Source organism: Vombatus ursinus, unplaced genomic scaffold (assembly GCF_900497805.2).
Source record: "Vombatus ursinus unplaced genomic scaffold, bare-nosed wombat genome assembly UNPS02014773.1, whole genome shotgun sequence".
NCBI lineage: Eukaryota > Metazoa > Chordata > Mammalia > Diprotodontia > Vombatidae > Vombatus > Vombatus ursinus.
Genome location: NW_020954551.1, coordinates 42354749 through 42375035, shown reverse-complemented (window position 1 = coordinate 42375035; position 20287 = coordinate 42354749). Strand labels below are relative to the sequence as shown.

General features: G+C 41.0%; 1 protein-coding gene across 3 annotated transcripts in view; it reads left to right on the top strand.

Annotated features, from left to right (window-relative positions):
• The window catches only part of MGLL (monoglyceride lipase), a 158677-nt gene that overhangs the window by 115964 nt on the left and 22426 nt on the right, over positions 1 to 20287 (top strand). For 2 of the 3 annotated variants that reach the window (XM_027863740.1, XM_027863739.1), the window contains exons 5-7: positions 1487 to 1597; positions 12376 to 12453; positions 16410 to 16499. In XM_027863740.1, coding sequence (XP_027719541.1) covers positions 1487 to 1597; positions 12376 to 12453; positions 16410 to 16499 — 279 coding nt within the window. The remainder of the gene's footprint in view (positions 1 to 1486; positions 1598 to 12375; positions 12454 to 16409; positions 16500 to 20287) is intronic. The other variant, XM_027863741.1, reaches the window with a different exon arrangement.

Here is a 20287-nt window from a genome sequence, read left to right as displayed (position 1 = left end):
TGATGATGATGATGATGATGATGATGATGATGATGATGATGATGATGGTGATAGATGGATGGATAGATGGATAGGTAGAAGAGTATAGAGCCCTTTAGGGTTCATAAAGTGCATTATATCTGTTATTTTACAATTTATAATAGCTACCCTTATCTCCAGCACAGCATAGGGATTAAGGCTAGATTAGAGATAGGGATTAAGAGGGTTGAACTTGCAGTCAGGGGAGCTAAATCCAAATCCTTTGTAACTAGGAGAAAGTCAATTAACCATCAGAAGATGCCAGTTTCCTCATCTATAAGATAAGGAGCTAGATAGCCTCTCTGCCTCCTTTCAGCTCTAAATCTATGATTGAGTGCTCCTAGGAGCCTCTAGACTCCAGTAACCTTGTATGGGGAAACAAAATGGCTGAGGGAATGGAGTAGAAAGGGAGGAGCCTTACCTCCCTGCCCAAAATTCTCTCCTTCTGGCTTGGACAGCTCTCTTTGTATCCTGAGTAGTTTGTGTTCCCAGAGAGTTTAATGCTTGTAAGTCAGTGCCAGATTCACAGCCCTGGAGACCATGGAAGGAGGAGAGGATTTTAATGTCTGGCTTATTTGTCTCGAGCACAGAAACTGCAGGTGAGATTGCCAGCAAATATTCATTGAGGCGGGAGGATTTGGTTGTTTGGGGACAATCAGATCATTTTTTAAAAAACAGTTTTGGTTCTACCAAGTCACCAGGGCTCTCAAGTAGTAATCAGATATACTTTCTGATCACTACAGACCAGAAAGGAAAAGTATCTTGATTATAAAGAGAGGATTAAATGTGGCAATTGTTTTTAATCTGGCCATTGTGGAGTTGCCCAGTAGAAGTGGGAACTAGAAATAAAGGAACCATTTGTAGGAAGTTTTCAGATTTGATCCAAGGAGACCTTTGGACCAGTGGAAAGCCCTTGACATGTTATAAATGTACACTATGCTTTAAAATCCTGTGCCAATTACCAAGTGCCTGCCCCTTGGAATCCTCTTCCCATTTCATCAAACAAATTGGGCATTGGTCCTTTAGTAGCAGGAAATTCACCAAGTGTTTTCCTTGGGAACTAAACTTCTGTGATCTTTACCAAGCGAGCGATGTAAGCACCCACCCTTTTCTGATCTGATTACTAAAAAGCTCACACCGCCCTGACTGGGTTTATGCCAGCTTTGGGCTAGAAATGAAGTGTAAATGTGTTATTGTTTAACTTGCAGCCCACAAGCAAGAATTTTATTTATATCTCTCTGAAATGTTTGCTCTTGGAAAACCCAGAGAAAAATGTTTGTAATAAAATAATTGTAGTCCTAGTTTATCCAACATTCCACAGCTTCCACTCAAAGGTAATGTCCTTCATTCGGTGCTCTTGGCAAACACTATAATTTAAGTTAGAAGTGTCATGAATGTCACCCCTTTGAAACATCGCCTGTTGCCTAAAACAGATGAGCAGCTCAAGGTGTCTAACTTCTCATTGCAGGGAGGAGCCATTGCCATCCTAACTGCTTCCGAGAAACCAAATAGTTTTTCTGGCATGGTGTTAATTTCACCTTTGGTGGTCGCCAGCCCAGAATCAGCAACAACTTTCAAGGTAAAAGAACATTTGGTTCAGTAAAACCTTACTTTATTGCAGGTTCGTGGAGTCATCAAAAATATCTTTATACCTCACATTTGCTTTGATTTTATATCTAGTTATAGATTTGTACAGTACCGACTGCTGCCATTGTGATCCTGGGATATCTAAGGTGAAATAAGTTTTTCAAAGACTAAAGAAAAATTATTTTCTGATGCCTGTTCTTTTTTAAGGAGAAAAGCACTAGGTTAGATTAATTAATTTTGTTAACTATTCATAGAATTGACTCCCAGCGAACCATTTACTAACAAGTTAAGTGCAAACGCCAAACTTCTTATTTAGGAAGAAGGAAACAAACATTTATCAAGTGCCTACTATGTGCCAGGCATTGTGTTAAGTGCTTTATGAAATTTTATCTCATTTGATTCTCACACCAACCCTGGAAGGTAGGTGCTACTCTTATCTCCATTTTGCAGTTGAAGAAACTAAGGTAGACAGAATTTCAGTGAGTTTCCCAGGGTCACATAACTAGTAAGTGCCTGAAGTCACATTTGAATTAAGGTCTTTCTGACTCTAGATTCAGCATTCTATTCATTATGCCACCTACCCACCTCAATTTAGCATGTATCATAAGAGGCAAGTGAGTCCTAGTGGATTAACAGCTGCTGACCTTGGGGTCTGGAACACCTGTCTTCAAGACATGCTTCTGACATGTACTAGCTATGTGACCATGGAAAAGTCATTACTTAAACTTCCAACACCCTGGCACGCAGTAAGCACTTAATAAATGTCTTATCTATGTATCTAAGGCTATATGGAGCAATCACCACTCTCACCAAGAGTTCTTAAACCAATGAAATTACAGATCTAGTTATATAAAGATATGCAAGTGTATATGTACATAGACATATGCAGATACTTATGTTAAGGATGAAGAACCAAAGGATTTCTACAAAGAATTGAATGAGACTTCCAAACTAAATCAATATGAATTGAGATACTCCATAACTTCAGTGCAAGTAGGAAAATGTGAAGATGTCAAGAAATAAGTGAGAAAGCATGATTTAGGAAGAAAGTAGAGCAAATAAAGGCATATAGACTATATAGAAGCTTCATTCCTTTATGTTATGAACACTTTGAGGACCCACTCCAGGTCATCTGACCATCTCCCACCCCACCCTGCTTTTCAACTTCTTTTTATATGTTGTTTCCCACATTAGACTGTAAGCTCCTTGAGGGCAGGAATTGTCTTTTACCTTTCTTTGTCTCCCTAGTGCTTAGCACTATGCCTGGCACATAGTAGGTGCATAATAAATTTCTATTAACTGTCAGAAAAGAATTGGTAAACTCTGGGCATGGTACACATCAAATAATATCACAAAAAATGAAATAAGTTATTTTTTAACAGACAGCAAAGGATTTGTTATTGATGTAGGAATTTTCCCTGAATTAATTATCTATATATGGTCAGGCCACCAAATTGTCAGGGCAAAGATCAGAATTAGTCAAAACCAATTAAATTCAATTCAGTAAACATTTAATAAACACCTGTTATGTGCCAGGTATGGCAGCTAAATGGCTTAGTGGATAGAACACTGGGTCTGGAGTCAGAAAGACCTGAGTTCAAATCTGGCCTCAGACACTTGATGTGTGACCCTGAGCAAGTTACTTGATCTCTGTTTGCCTTAATCCACTGGAAAAGATGATAGCAAACCACTCCAGTATCTTTGCCAAGAAAACCCATGGACAGTCTGGTCCACGGAGTCAAAAAGAGTCAGACACAGCTAAAGGACTGAACAACAACAATGCGTCAGGCACCATGCCAAGCCCTGAGGAAACAAAAAGAGGCAAAAGGTATTCCCTGCCCTCAAGGAGCTAACGATCAAGAAGAAATAATAACAGCGGGGGAAAGATATGGCATATAATGGAAACAGCTTGTTTCTGAACTATTTGAATAAGTAATTGGCCATGAAAATTGGGAAATGGACTAGAAAAAAGGTATTGACACTGATAAGGTCAGTACTTCTACACAAGCTAAACTGTTATAAATCTACTGTCACCATAAGAGGACCAGAAATGCTCAGAAAGTGCCTTAATCAACAAACATTTGACTTGCCTGGGAAATGGAGAGAGGTGACTGCCAAAGGCAGTACCATTTTAGAGTGTAAGCTTATTTTTAAAATTGTGAAGAATGATAACAGAGAGTTATAATCAATATTATCTTGTTAAGTAGTGAGGGACAGTTACTAAAATCAAGTCAGTAAACATTATTAAGTGCCTACCATGTGCCAGGCACTGTGCTAAGTGTTAAAGATACAAAGAAAAGCAAAAGATTGGCCCTGCCCTTATGGACTTACTTCAGTTTAAAGAAAGCTTGTCAAGCAATCAAAGTAAACAAAGCCATCCCAAGGGCATTTAAAGATGAAGTTGAAGACAGCAAATAGAAGAAAAATGGAAAAGGTCTGTAAAGATCCATGGGACAAAGTGTTTTCACCATTAAGGATAATCAAGCTTCTGCCCCAATGTAACAGTCCCGGATTTGCTTGTTGGGGAGGTAGAAATGACACCGAGGATAATAAAGCTGGGGAAAGTGACTCTATTGGATGAAGTATCCAATATGGAGGAGATCCATGATGGAGAAGATGCAATTGTGAGATCGTCAAGGGACTGACATGCCAGGGGAAGACAACGAAAAGCACAAAAAAAAGTTTTCAGTTCTTGTCAATGCCCAAAAAGAATAATAGAGAAGATACCAACAACTGCCAACCAATATGCTTAACAGAAATCATCAAAAAGAGTTTGTTCTGACTATCTACAAAGGGAACTCCAAGTGGACAAAGACTGTCTCTTGTCCAGATGTGGGAGGAATAATCTACCAGTACTCTGAAGACTGCATGCCATGGTGTATTTCGTTTATTAATTATGTATGGATTTATCAGACAATCCAGTACAGACTTCAAGTCTGGTCTAGACAATAAGAGTTTCTCCATAGGTGGAGCAAAACAAGATTTTTTGTAATCTTGAGTTGAGAAGAATCAGGGAATGGGAGGCACAGAATCAAACAGTGGGAAGTGTGGTATAGGGTGAGTATATCAAGAAGTTAGGGAAATCAATAAATCTGTAAAATCATCCACAAAATTAATAGATATGTTCAAAAAGGATCCATGGAGAATTAGTAAGTTCCTCCAGCATATTCTGAGAAAGGTAAAAAAAAATTACAGATAATGGAGAATCAGAAATTAAATAGAACAAGCCATTCATTGCTTCACCTAGACGCATCAAGAGTTCACTTAGTTCCTTCAGATTAGCAAGGCTGAGTCTAACCATAGGCCTTTGTGGTAATGTTAAGCTCTTGCAGTCATCGGCTAGGCCCAAAGGCAAACCTGCCTTATATTGAGTTCTGTGCTAAAGTAATTAGTGTTAGAATGAGACTCTAGCATATAGGGTATCAATTGTATGCTGTAAAATCTTGATTTTCCAGTTCAAGTGAAAGGGGCTAGAAGAAAAAAATGGACACAGTCTAGATTATCTGACACTTTTATTAAAGAACAAAAACAATCATCATATTATCTGAAAGAATATTTCCTTTTAATTTTGCGCCATTTTAAAAGAACCACTAATGACTTACAAAAAATGTACTTTAAGGGGCAGCTAGGTGGTGCAGTGGATAGAGCACTGGCCCTGGATTCAGGAGCACCTGAGTTCAAATCCGGTCTCAGACACATAACACTTACTAGCTGTGTGACCCTGGGCAAGTCATCTCACCCCATTGCCTATCCCTAAAAAAAAAAAATAATAATAATTGTACTTTATATTAGTACCAGGTTAAAAATGTTGATAATTGCACATTGATGGGATTTGTGTGACCTGGGACCAGTCACTTCCCATCTTTAGGTCTCAGTTTCCTGTACATAAAATGAGAGTGACTTGATGTTCTCTGAGCTCCCTTCCAGCTCTAGTCTGCTGTTGCTCCATCAAGATCCTTCTCAGTTTATGTAGGCACTGTTGTCCTTCACAGTCACAGGTAATGCAATTTGAAGACAGTGTGGTGTAGTGGCCAGTGCTTGAAGTGCTCTTGAAGTCAAGGAGATCTGGGTTCAGGTCCTTCTTCAGATACTTCTCAGCTGTATGATTCTTGATAAGGCACTTAAGCCTAAGACTTGGTTTCTTCCCCTGTAAAATGGGGGTAATTACAGCACCTGCCTCACAGAGTTTTTGTGAGAATCAAATGAGATGTTTGTAAAGCTCTTTGCGTACCTTAAAAAATATAGATATAGCTATATGCACATATATGCTAGCCTTATTATTATTATTAATCATGACAATGATAATGGTGGTGATGATGATGATTGAAAAAGTGGCATGGCATGATAAATAGAGAGAAAGACCTGGGTTCAAAACCAGCCTCTGACAGGTAGTGTCTATAGGACCCCGAGCTTAACCTCCCAGGATTCTAGGTGGAAGACTCTTACGATACAAAGGAAGTGTCACCCTGTATTGGTAGAGGGAATCCATCACTGGGAGCTTCCTGTACTGATGAAATTATAAAAATGGCCAAAGTGGTAACAATAATAATAAACATTTATATAGTACTTCCATCAAAATGAGAATTTTTGTATACTCAAAGCCCAGAGGTCCAAAAGATATCATTTTTCTCACCCTAAAAATCTAGTGGTTCTTATAGGTATTATTCATTTCTTAAATGTTAATGTTTGCCCTAATTAACCTCTGACTCAGAAGCCTACAATGGCACCCCTTGCCTACTGAGTAAAGTCCAGAATCCTTAGCTAGGAATGATTTGGCCCCAATATACCATTCTAGTTTTATTTTCCACAGCTGTATTTAGTAGAGCCTTTTGGAAGGATAGGGTGGGTTCAAACCACACCCCCATCTCATTTTAGCCTTAATACCTTAACTAGGTAAGAATATGTCTCAGTCAATCAATCAATTAGTCTTTAGCCTAAGGGCAAAAATGTCCTTCAAACAAGAAACATATTTTGTATAGTCCAAGGAAACTTGGCCATCCCCCAGGAGTCATATATAAATTACAAAACTAACTGGAACTGGATTCATTCAAAAGGTTGGAATAAGCGTGGTGTTCAGCCAAACCCCTTGAGAAAGAGCTGCTTGGAGGTGGGGAAGAAGAGTCCTTGGGAGAAGGCTGGTCCAGAGGATTATGAACTCCCCATCAGTTTCCTCACCACATGTTCACATCAGCCAACGGCAGCGTCTGCATCAGGATTCAAGGAAGATGAGTGCAGATCTGCCAGGCTGAAGGGAGCCTTCTTAAGCATCTCACAGATGGGAGACAATAGTTCTAGCAGTCCAGAGCTCTGAGTTCCCCCTTGCCACATCTGCTCACTTTCCTCTGCCCTTGGTACTTTTGGGAAATTGTCATAGACTTTTGGCAAATGTTTTGTACTCATAGTTTTTATTGCACTTCCTTAATAAATACTCCTTCCTTAAAAGCTACTTAAATCAGGCTGACTAAATTGATTTTCAACCGATAATCTTGGGAGGGGGCACCTTGGTGGGGCCTAGAGTCAGTGGCATTAGAGAATCACCCTTGATTCCTTGGGGGACCCACAGAACCCTGAAGGGGAGATAACAGCCCAGTTGTGAGGACCTGGCTAGTCATGGGAGTTGGAATAAGGATCCTCAGGGTTTATATTGGCTACTCACTATAGCCAAACTGGACTAATGACCTTCTTTTGCTCTGTTGTCTCTGTGTTTTTGTTCACACAGGACCTTCCACTGGGGACAGATCCCCTCATTTGTTATCTCAGCCAATTCAAATCCTCCCTATGTTTAAATATGAAGCCTTCCCCAATCTCCCTCAATCAAATGTAATTTCTTCCTCCTTACCATTCTCATAGTACCTTTTTTTTTACCTGTTTTGTAAGTGCCATTAGATTGTAAGGAGGGACTGTCTTTTGCCTCTTTTTGTATCCTCAGCACTTTTAACAGTGCCTGGTACATAGTAGGTGCTTAATAAATGTTCATTAAGGGGGCAGCTAGGTGGCGCAGTGGATAGAGCACTGGCCCTGGAGTGAGGAGGACTTGAGTTCAAATTCGGCCTCAGACCAAACACTTGACACTTAATAGCTGTGTGACCCTGGGCAAGTCACTTAACCCCAATTGCCTAAAAATTTAAAAAAAAATAAATGTTTATTGAATTATATTATATTAGTAGACTGTGAAGGCCTTGAGGACCAAGGACCATGACCCATTCATTCATATTTGCATCCTGAGGCACGCTGAAACCATCGATACCAATTTGATTCAAAAGATTCAATTGTTAAATTTACACCTCAGCAATCAGCCAACACTACAAATCAGGCCTTGATTTATTGTTTTGTTGATTGTCTAGACTTAAGAAAGTGATAGAGAAAAAGTTTAAATGCAAATTAAATTTAAGAGCATGTTGCACATACTATTTTTTCCCCAAGGAGCTGATTGTTAAACATTTACCAGCGTACTCTTATTTTTGTCCCTTGTAGCTCTGTGAACAGAGTCTGGCAAAATAGGTAGTCATTAAGGGTTTATTGATGGAATAAATACATTTTAATACATTAATTGCGATAATATCAGTAATGAGGCAGGATGATATCTCTCTGGGTTCTAGTCTTAGCTCTGACTCACTGTGAGAATTAAACCTCTGGGATTTTGTTATTCATTCATTTGTCTCACTCACAGACTATCTGCTTATCATATAGACATCTGTCAGTCTTGGCTGCTGAATCCTTCCATGCTGAAGCATTTCATAGGATAGAGAAGGTTTGAGCTGCCAAGTATCTTCAAGATCTCACCTAATCCCCCTCATTTGGTAGAAGCAGAAATGAAAGCCCCAGTGGCCTGCTCACTGTCACGCGGCTAGATAATGGAAGAGCTAGATTAATGGAAGAGCTAGAACCCAGATTCCTGGGCCTCTTAACTCCTGTAACATTCCCGAGTGCTGCCCAAATCAGATTAAAATGTAATTGAGAAATATTTAACAAAATAGATAAAAACACAACAGGACATAGATAACATTTATGTGGTTTTCTAAGACAATATATGGTCTGCAGAGATCCTTGTGTAAGGTTTAATGACCTTGTTTCTATGTGAGTTTGACATCACCTCAGTTAGAGCATTAAGCAAACGGTAAAGCAATTGCTAGGGGGTGCCATAGTGAGAGAGTGCCTGGCAGGGAGTCAGGAAGATTTATCTTCCTGAGTTCAAATCCAGCCTCAGACACTTACTAGCTGTGTGACCCTGGACAAATCACTTACCCCTGTTTGTCTCAGTTTCCTCATCTGTAAAATGAGCTAGAGAAGAAAATGGCAGACCACTACAGTATCTTTGCCAAGAAAACCCCAAATGGGGTCACAAAGAGTTGGACACAATCGAACAGCAACAACAAAAAGCAATTCTTTGCCCATCCAACCTCCAGTTCCATCTATCAAAAATAGGCTGAATAATAACTCAATCCCTTTAATATACATCCATGTTTAGTATAGAAGACCAATATATTTTATGCATCTCTGAGAAGGCTGCATCTCCTTGATCCTTCTAAATTATAAAAGCTTGAGTTTGATTCATTGTTTTGTGGATTGTCTGGATTTTAAAGAGAAAATGTTAATAATACACATTAAATTTCAAGGTGTATCATGCATACATTTAGCCGGTTGTTAAACATTTACTAACACACCCCTGGATGCACTTCTTTCTCTCAGGGTCTTCAAGGAGAAGAGAAGTGCAGAATTGGAAGGGTCCTCAAGGAATCCAATTCCTTGCCTTATTCATGAATCCCTTCCACAAAATCCCCAAGTATCAGTGATAGAGGAACAGCCATCTCCTGAGGACGCTCATTTCATTGTCAGACAGCTCCAATAAGTTCTTTATATTGATCTGCCTCACAGTGATTTCCACTCCTTGTCTCTATCTTTGTCCTCTGACTTACCTTAAAAAGGTAAGAACATGTCTCAGTTAATCAATCAATTTAACCTAAGGGCAAAAATGTCCTTCAAACAAGAAACAAGTTTTGTATAGTCCAAGGAAACTTGACCATCCCCCAAGAATTATATATAAATTACAAAACTAGCTGGAACTGGATTCATTCAAAAGGTTGGAATAAGCGTGGTGTTCAGCCAAATCCCTTGAGAAAGAACTGCTTGGAGGTGGGGAAGGAGAGCCCTCGGAGAAGGCTGGTCCAGAGGATTTTGAACTCCCCATCAGTTTCCTCACCATATCTTCTCATGAGCTAACAGCAGTGTCTCTGAATGTAGACTCTGAAGATTTTAGTCTTCTCTTCTCTAGTCAACATCCTTCGTTCCTTCAACTGAGTCTCATGGCTTTGAGCCTTCTCATCATTCTTAGGAAAAGTCTCTCCCTTGTCTTTGTTAAATCTTTCCCATCTTGCCAGAGCAGTCTAGGTGGTCAGCCTGAAAGCTAGGGAATAACCAGCTAAAGTTTCTTCCTTCATACCTTAGTTTTAAAACCTGATCTCAGGATCAGTGAGCCAGCACTCTTCTGATAGATTGGGCCAATGAGCTTTTTTGACAAAGCAGGTTCACTCTCTGAAAGCCCCCATCAAAGCAACATCCTCATGTCTCCTAAAGGTAGCAGGGACCACACATCTCATTATACCCTCGTGTTCATCAGAACCATCTTCTCTTTCCCCCACTTACACTCCCTTTGACTCTATCTAGAACAGTCATCTCTGTTGCTTCTCCACTGAGATCTGTGCCTCTGATTGGCCTTCACCCAAGAGCTTTGCCAATCTATGATGCTTTTCCAGTGAATTTAGACACAGTAATCTCAGTGGGCCAGCTGTGACCATGACCTTTCATCTTTGGCAGCCTCTTTGTGCAACTGATTGAGACATATGAAATGTATTTTTACCTCTGACTTTCATGAGCCTGTTTTATCACTTAGAACCTAGTTTTCCAGACCATGAGGGCTATTTGAATGTGATTTTGCTAAGAATTTATCCTGCTCAGTCAAGATTTAGATATAGTTTTCACAGTTCTTCTATTTTCTTTTCTTCAACTTGGTTTTCTAGGGAATGCAGCGGGACCCTTTTTCTAGCATAAACCTGTCCTGAGGCCTACATACTTAATGGATAACTGTTGCTTTGAATCCATGGTGTACTTTGGCTTCTTATATAACTTGGCCATCTGGTGATCCATTCTATTCAGGAAGAATGCCAATGGAAAGGTCAGTGGACTGAGTCAGGAAACCTGGGTCCTAATTCTGACCCTACCATTAATTGGTTATGGGATCCTAAGAAAATCTCTGGGCCTCAATTTCCTCATCTATCAAATGAGAGGGTATGACCAGATGATTCTGAAGGACCCCTTAGCTCTGACATTCTACATTCAAATGCCTCTTTCTACCCTGACGTTACATGTTCTGAAATCCTTCCCACTCAGATACTCTGTTTTACAATCTCTTTCAATATCTTTACAATCTAAAACGTATGGTCTTCTGGCTCTGTTGTGCTCTGAAATTCTACATTCTAATGTTTCTTTCAGTTCTGACATTCTATCATAGAATCACAAAGTTGGAAGAGATCTCTTAGGCGATCTCACCCAACTGCCTCTGAAGAAGAACTCCATCCAGCCCTGCATAAAGACCTCCAGTTAGGGAGAACCCACTACCTCTCCCTCCTCCATCCTACTGTGGAATGGCTCTAATTGTTAGGAAATGTTGTGCTTTGTTTTGCTTTTCTTAAATTTGCCTCTTTGCAAATTTCACCCACTGCTCCTAGTTCCATCCTCTGGGGCCAAGCAGAGATCAAATTTAATTTTTTATTTACATGGCGGCTCTTCAAAATTTTGAAGGCATCAAGCACATCCCACATCTTCCTGATGACTTCTCAAGGAACCTTCTAGCACCGACTTTCTGTGTCTAGAGGGTCAATTCTTTGCATGTCTAGAATCCAATGTCTGATCATCTCTCTTGCTGGATTCAGTTTCCTGGGTGGAATTAAATAATCTCTAAGGCCCCTTCCAATTCAGAGATATTTCGACTGTCCTCTAATATAGCAGGATACGTGATGCTATGGCTGTTCAAGGCTGCAGAATCCTTTGATACTTTGAAATCCTGAGCTTCCTATAGCCACTTTTGTAGTTTGTCCATTTGTTCCTATCCACTCCATTTAGAATTATAGTTATTGTAATTACCTTTTCTCATGTCAAGCCTTTCAACCATCAGAGGTTTAAAAATGATCTCAGGGAGCTATTAAAACCTTTTGGATCAATAGGCCTTTGTGAATGTCTATAGTACCTGGAGTGTCAGGAGCTTCACTGATATCAGGAACAAGTTAGGATGCCGTCGAATTATTATTCCAGCCCTCTTTTTCTCCAACATGTATAAGGGCTCCCCGCCATGCTGGAACTTCTCACTAATCAGAAAACTGGATTAGTTTACTCAGTCACGTGTTCTGCAGCTTGTGGAAATTTTTGCTTCTTCCATGGGTGACAGTCCTTTTATGCACAAATTGGAAGGAAACAAAAACATTTAAATTCTTCTGGATGTGGTCTCATTGGGCGTAATGACAGGAGTCCAACATTTCCCCCTGAAGCCACTGCTCTGAATGATCTCGACACTTTCAACATCAGTCCTTATGTCGTCTACATTATTAATAAGTAGAGTGAATCAGTGCTAGAAATGAACAAATATAATCAGGAAGATGTTTAGCCTTCCTTATTATTTCTCTGTATTAGACCGTTAGCTGGTCTTATGGATACCTATCCATGGTGCTGGCCACTTGCTGAACTTGGCTTTTTGGGATTTCTCCACAACTATTCCAGGAATCGTTGCAAGACTTGAAAGGAATATTGCATTCGGTAACAGCCAAAGCAGCCCATTGGAGTCCATACATTATTTGGGTGAGCTTCACCACCAACAACCTTCTATCATTCTCTTCCCTGTCTCGCTTCCTTCTTCTTTCATTCTGCAGCTGAGACCCTGGGGGGACAGCTGTTGCATTTGGGAAGTGATGAGCCAGAAGCAGATGATTTTGGAGGAGCAGCGGCAAAAGCCACTGGGTTCATTGCAGCCACATCTGATTACAATTCACTTCGTCTTTTGCAGGGTGTCTGTTGGAAAACTGACCAACGATGTCGGTGGTGTCCGTTTCTTGCCCCTGCCTCTTGGTATCCCACCTTACTGCCCTCTTCACCTCTCGGGACCTTTTGCCCCCACCTTGATCTCTTCTCTCATTCTGGGACTCCCAGCATCTTCCACTCATTCTGCTTAAATCTCCCTCCCCTCTTCTTGCAGCCATTTTCTTTCTACCTGGAATGTGATGATAATGAAACAGATAAAACACGATGAGAATAAAAGTCTTAAATAGTGACAGAAAATAAGGGAAGGGAATACCTTTTGCATTTGACAAAAACACTCCTACTCTAGGGCTAAGTTCTCCCTCTGAAAACTAGAGTTCTTCTGAGGGTAAGCACTATTTCTTATTATCATGAGGCAGCAGAAGGCCCAGTTGATAGAACACTGGGCCTGGAGTTAGGAAGACCTGAGTTCAAACGCAGCCTCAGACACTTATTAGCTATGTGACCTTGGGCACCTCTGTCTGCCTCAGTTTCCTCACTTGTAAAATGGGGATCATAATAGCATCTATCTCCTAAGATTGTTGTGAGGACAAAGTGAGAGAATATTTGTAAAGCATGATGCCTAACACATAATAGGAGCTTAATAAATGCTTCTTTCCTCCCTTCCTCTTATTTGTTGTGACATGTGAAATGTGCAGCCCAATGCCCTGCCTGGAAAGACCCCTAACAAATGCTGTAACCTCTTCATTCACATTGCAGTCATGGAGGGATGCTAGCTCTCATATACATATGTAATTGACTATGCAGTTCTTGTTGCTATGACACCAGCATTTCCCCCAGTCTTCAACTGTAAGAGCTATGTTTGCAGTTTCACTGTTATGACCTCATTCTCAAGGAAGTAGCCCAGAATCCTTTCAGCAGTTCCCCACCCCCACTCCCACCCCTCACCCCCAGGAATTGGCTCACACTAACCACCTTGGAAAGACAGCAAATGACTTACCCATGTGGCTTTTTCAAAAGATATAGTACTTAAATGGATTCAGTGACCCATCCACCCTCTCCTGCAGTACTACAAGTGATGCATTATCACAATTATCCCTTGTGTTTGTGCTCAAGAACGTAATGGACCATTGAAAGCAGATCTAGTCAGAGCACCCATAAGGAGCTTGGAATGTCCCACCTAGCTGTGGGGGTGTTCAGTGCCTAATAAATCTTAGGGGATGAGGATTCATAAATCCTCACCACAGAGGACAGAGACCTCCCATGATTAATTTTGCTATAATAAAGAATTAGATGGTAGCATCTCTGTTAAGGAAATTAGCTTCTTTTCTTTTCTATGAAGATCTCTTCCTTTAAAAAAATCCAGTGGTGTGGAAATTTTCCCGTTTTCAATTTTCTCTGCACATAAAATAAGAGGAATACAAGGGAGTAAGTCAATTTCGTGGGAGTAGAAACATTTCTCTAGCCATCATTCTCATATCCCTGCTCACTTTCCCATTTACTCTCACAAGCCAGGTGGAGTTTGGTTTGGGCAGCTTCACTTCTGAACCTTAGCAGAAGCTAAGCATCACTTTAAGATTTGTTATCATTATCATCTTTGTCCACTCACATATATTTACTATCCTTTGGGAAGATGACACTGTTCTTTGGTGCTTTTCTTTACCAAACATTTTGGTCTTAAAAAAGGAAGGAACAGTTGAGAATTGTTTATGCCTAGGTACAAGTATATAGGTAAGTACATATTTCTGGATGCATCTTACCAGTATCTGTGTGCCTAGAATCCAAAGGAAATCAGGTGGTGGCAAAAAAAATCCATGTCTTAAACTTCTCATTCTACTTTGTTTTATTGGTTGATGGGTACTGATGGCTCTAAATGGGATGTGAGATGCAGGGGTAGGGATGAGGGAGGGCTACAGTTCCAGCTACCAGGCTGATGGTCCAACTGGACATAGACCCATGTGTCCTAATTTCAAGGCCAGTGTGTTGTCTCCTACACCACAATGTCTTTTCATGAATAAATATGCAGGCTCATTTCAAGCAGAAAATGCTGGAAATAGATTCAGATTTCAGCCATGAATAATTTTTGATTTCTCCCTAGGTGCCCCTGGAGTCCCTGATTGGGGAAAGGTTCCCTGGTTTAGTGAGGACAGCAGGTTGCCTCCAGGAAGGGGGGCTGGTGACATTTGCAAAGAATTTCACTGTTCCTCCTTCACTCCCCTCCTTTAGAGCTGTTCTAATTTCAGCAAAGCAGCTTCCTTTTGTCACAGTTCACTTTTGAAATAGCACCTTTCATACCCAAGAGCCTAGAAATTCTCCAGAGCTTAACACAACCTCTGTCTGAAAATTTGTACAAAATTGATCTAGAAACAGGGTGCTTCTTCACCCTCCTAAAACAAGAGGAAAGTAAAGGGCAGTAAAAGAACAAGTGCCAGCAGTGAGATGTTTGCCTTGTCTAGGGGGCACCATAATGCATAGAGCGCTGAGCCTGGAGTCAGAAAAACTCATCTTCCTGAGTTCAAATCTGGCCTCAGACACTCACTAGTTGTATGACCCTGGGCAAGTCACTTAACTCTATTTGCCTCAGTTTCCTCATCTGTAAATAAGTTGGAGAAGGAAATGGCAAACCAGTATCTTTCCAGGAAAATCCTAAATGGGGTCGTGAAGAGTTGGACACAACTGAAATGACAGAAAAATAACTTCACCACTTTCTGATTAGAAGAACACTGTCCCAAGATCAGAGATGCTCAGACTAGGTGTGACTTAGATGAGGGATTCAGAAGACTTGGGAGAAAGAGCATGGGACTGGACGAAGTCCAATGTGTTCTACAGCTTCTTTGTTCTGACTCCTAGCTCCTCATGTGTGAAATGAGGTTATTGGAGGCAGAAATGGAGTGATGGAGAAAAAAGCATAGGATTTGGAGCCAGAGAAGATCTGGGTTTGATGACTCACTGTACTACTCTTTACTTGGGTGACTTCAGACAAGCCACTTCCCTGCACTGACCCTCAGTTTCCTAATCTGTAAAATGAGAGGATTAGAACTAGATGACCATTAAAGTCTGCTATCTCTAAGTCTGTGAAGCTGTATATTTAGAGGGGGAAAAGGTTATCTCTTCCTGGGCCAAGATTTTCCAATGAAATCTGTATGTTAGCAGTAAGACTTTGGATAAGTCACTTCCTCTTTCTCTCTAAATCTCAGCTTTCCCATCTATAAAATGAGGTGGTGGTTTGACTGGGTGATCCCTTCCAGCTCTCACAGTCTATGGGTATCTGATTCTGAGTGGTCTTGGGTGACCCATAGCCAATCGATTCCTCAAATCAGGGTCATGTACCTTTTACTCTTTGTGGCCAGGCTCCCACGGGAAATTGCTTCTCATCAAGAGTGCAGCCAAAGGAACCAGGCATGGTTGTAGAATCACTGAATGACTGTGGGAAGGGCAACCACGGAAAATAAATTTAGCAAGGAGCTGATGTGTGTGTGTGTGTGTGTGTGTGTGTGTGTGTGTGTGTGTGTGTGTAATTGCAGCAAGTCAGGCAAAAGCTTCTCCTCAGCTCACCCACAGTGGCCAAGAGCCAACGCTGGTTCGCAGCTGTGTGAATTAGAACGCGCCAAGCCCTCGAGAACATTGCTCGCGGAGTGTTCAATCTCAGGACGTGAACTTGGCAGATGTTCAGTTTTGGTGGCATTTTCCACAATTTACTGTAAACTGTCACTCTGGGGATGTTTGTTCCTGCCACAATCCCACTGTTTCCTCACTCTGACTTGTTTCTTCCCACCTAGGTCCTTGCTGCTAAAGTTCTCAACCTTGTTCTCCCCAACCTGTCCCTAGGATCCATCGACTCCAGTGTGATTTCCCGAAATAAGACTGAGGTGAGCTTCTCTGGAAATCTTTAATGAAGGTATCTTGTTGGTTATTGATAATGATAATAGATTAGGGTAGACAATCACCCATCTACCTCTGACCTGTTAGTTGGCTTTGCCAATCAAATCCTCATTTGCTTGCTATGTGCCAGGAACGTTGCTAAGTGCTGGGGTACAAAGAAAAAGCTCTCAAAGAGCTTATATCCCGGGACAGGTAGGTGGTGCCTAGATTCAGAAAGACCTGAATTCAAATCCAGCCTCAGGCACTTTCTAGTTGTGTGAACCTGACTCTGTTTACCTCAGTTTCCTCATTTGTAAAAGAAGAATAGTAATATCACGTACCTCCCAGCGTTATTGTGAGGGTCGAATGAGATAGTAATTGTAAAGCCCCTGGCAAATAATTGGTGCCATATAAATTTTAGCTATCATCATCATCATAATCATTATTATTATTATTAGTTATTAATGGGGGAAACACGTATGTACAACAGAAAGAGCACTGATTCTTGAGTCAGAGGACCTGGGTTCAGATCCCACCTCTGATTCTCACTACCTGTGTGAACCTGAGCAAATCACTTAACCTCCCGGGGCCTAAGTTTCCTCATGGGTAAATGAGTATTTTGGACTAGATGGCCTTTCCATCTATAATCCTATGTACATAAATAGAGATATGCAAAATAGCTATAGAACAGATGGAAAGTAACAGGAAGAAAGGCATTCAGCAAGCATATATTAAGTGTTTACTCTGTGCCTGGAACTGAGAAGAAACTTATGTTTTATGGCAGAAGACTACAAATCACATTTTTACTACAGGTGTATATGATTAACCCCATAGAATACATTCATAGAACAAAATAGTGTGTAGTCTGTCATTCTAGGAGAGCATAATGAGCTAGTGTAGATACGTGAGGCAATGTTACCACTTTCCAGAATGAAAAGACCTCTAGGTTTAAGGTCAGAAGACCTAGATTTGGGTTCTGGGTCTGTTACTGGGTGACCTTGGACAAATCACTTTATTTCTTCAGGCTTATTTCCTCCATTGTAAAATGGCGAGGATTGGACTAGATGATCTCTGAGTTTCTTTCCAGCTCTAACTTCCAGGTGGTTCAGCCCCATTGAGCCTCAACTTTGCTATGGAATGCCATTGAATTGATCTGCCCCCTTCTTTAGTGAGCATTCAATTCTAGGCTTCAAGAATGCTAGACTTGGAATCTAGACATGGGCTCAAATCACGATTCCTGGCCTGGGTGATCATGGGCAAACCAAGTCATTTCACTTGTCTTAGCCTCAATCTCCTCATATGTAAAATGGAGGATAGAGTATTAACACTGTTCATCTAACTGACCACTGTTCAGAAAGCACCTTCTGTAAATCTTGAAGAACTGTAGTGCTGTGAGCTTGAAACATGACTCAATTTAATCCTGTAAATATTTCTGATCATTTTCAGTCTAAGCACAGCCCTATCCAATCCACTTTGAAGTTATTTAATCTCCTAGATTAGATTTATGGGAAAAGATATAGTCCTATCTACATGACTTGACTACCTTGACTATGTCTGTAGTTTGGAAGAAAGGAGCCCCACCTGGGGATGTTCATAGTAATAGCTGTTCCTTGGATGAAAAATCCCTATTAAAACCAATTATCTTAGCAACAGCACCAATAGCACAACAAAGAAAAATCTCTTGGGGAGGAAGCATCCAGGTGTAGACTAAAAGTTGTTTATTTCTGCACCTAAAAATAAATATGGGTGAGATAGAAAGAAGAAAATGAAAGAATTGTAGTAGTCTTGCATTAAAAGGGTTGACATCTGGATTTTACTTCCCTTTAACATCAAGTGATGTTAAGGGGCGTCTGGTGGCTCAGTGGATGGAGTGCTGGGCCTGGAGTCAGGAAGACTCATCTTCCTGAGTTCAAATCTGGTCTCAGATACTTACGAGCTGTGTGACCCTGAGCAAGTCATGTAAGCCTGTTTACCTCGTTTCCTCATCTATAAAATGAGGAAATGGCAAACCTCTCCAGCATCTTTGTCAAGAAAACCCCAAATGGGGTCATGGAGAGTCCAACATGACCAAACAACAACAACAATATCCAGTGGAATGAAATCCAGGGCTTTTTGAGGCAAGCCAAAGTGTCAGTGTGGTGTTGTTGGAAGACCTTTGGACTCAGAGTCAGGAATCTTGAGTTTATGTCCCTGCTCTGGCGTTTATTAGCTGCTTGACCCAGGGCAAATTACTTCTTTCTCTAAGCCTCAGTTTCCTCACTTGTAAAATGAGGCTAAGAGGATCATCAGATTTAGAACCAGAAGAGACCTCATTAGTCACCTAATAATCTCTTCATTTGAAAGATGAGGAAAGTGAGACCGAGAGAGAGGAAAATTCATAAGGATTCAAACGTACATCCTCTGACTCCATGAATTCTTAGCTTCATGGGATTTTGAGCTGAAGGAGCCCTGGGTTATTAGAGGATTATGGATTTAGAGGTGGGAAGTTCATCTAATAGATACAGAATCAGAACCTACTTCCTTTCCAAATTCAGCATTCCTTCAACAACTCTAACTCATGGGGGTGCTGTTGCAAGGAAAGAGCTTTGTAAACTTTCAAAAAGCACTTTCAAAATCTGGAGGAAGAGGAGGAGGAGAAGGAGGAGGAGGATAGTGATGATGAAGATGGTGGTGGTGGTGGTGATGCTGCTGCTAATGATGATGATGATGGTGATGTTGAAAGTAAAATTACAGCATTAGTGTGGCAGGCAGGTCCTGCCATCTCTCCATCTATCCCTCTCTCTCTCTTTGCCACTGCTTCATACTGCTCCAGCTTTCTGACTGGCCAGGTAAATGGTGTCATTGGTTCAGAGGTCTTGATGAATTCCCCAGTTGTGAATATGCATGAAAGCAGTGCCTGAGTAGGATTAGGACCAAGACTGGCCCAGGCTCTTCTTTGTTTAGTACATTCCTCTTTTTCGTTCACTAGCTTAGATGATGAGCCAGTAGGCTGTCAATTTTGTGTCTCCCTTGAACATTCTCTGATTAGCTTTGAAGTGAACAAAGACATGAAAAGGAGCATATTCCAGAGAAAGCCTGACAGCCAGAGTTTTCAGCTGGAACACCAGGTCATGATATGGCTCATTCGGGTAAGAGCTCATCACTGTTTCCCTAAGCAAACCACCTGACTACAGATGGACTTCCCAAAGACCATAGAAATGACAAGTGGAAAACATGTTTCTCCAATTCGCTACAGTGAAGCAAGATTCTCAAACAGGATGTGAGGACATTTCAAATAGGAGAGCGATGTTTAGAAATCTCTTTGTAACTAGATTTTGCTTTGTCATTTGAATGTCCAAAGTGGGATCTTTTGGGAACTCTTTGGCAAACTACCTTGCAACAGACCCAAGGAATCCAACCAAGTGTTATGATCTTTCTTGTTCTGATAGCTGCCCACCTACCTGGGCTCAGTGAAAACCTTGGCAGACATATTTGTGTGTCTCCACAGGTGTTAAAGGGGCAGCTAGGTGGCATAGTGGGTAGAGTGCAGGGCCTAGAGTCAGGAAGACTCTTCTTTGTGAGTTCAAATATAACTTCTGACAATTACTAGCTGTGTGACCCTGAGCAAGTCATTTAAGCCTGTTTGCCTCGGTTTCCTCATCTGTAAAATGAGCTGGAGAAGGAAATGGCAAAGCCACTCCAGTATCTTTGCCAAGAGAACCCCAAATGGGGTCATAAAGACTCAGACACAACTGAATAACAACAACAATAAGCGTTAAAAGTGGGTGAGAATCAAAATAGTGATTCCAGAGAACAG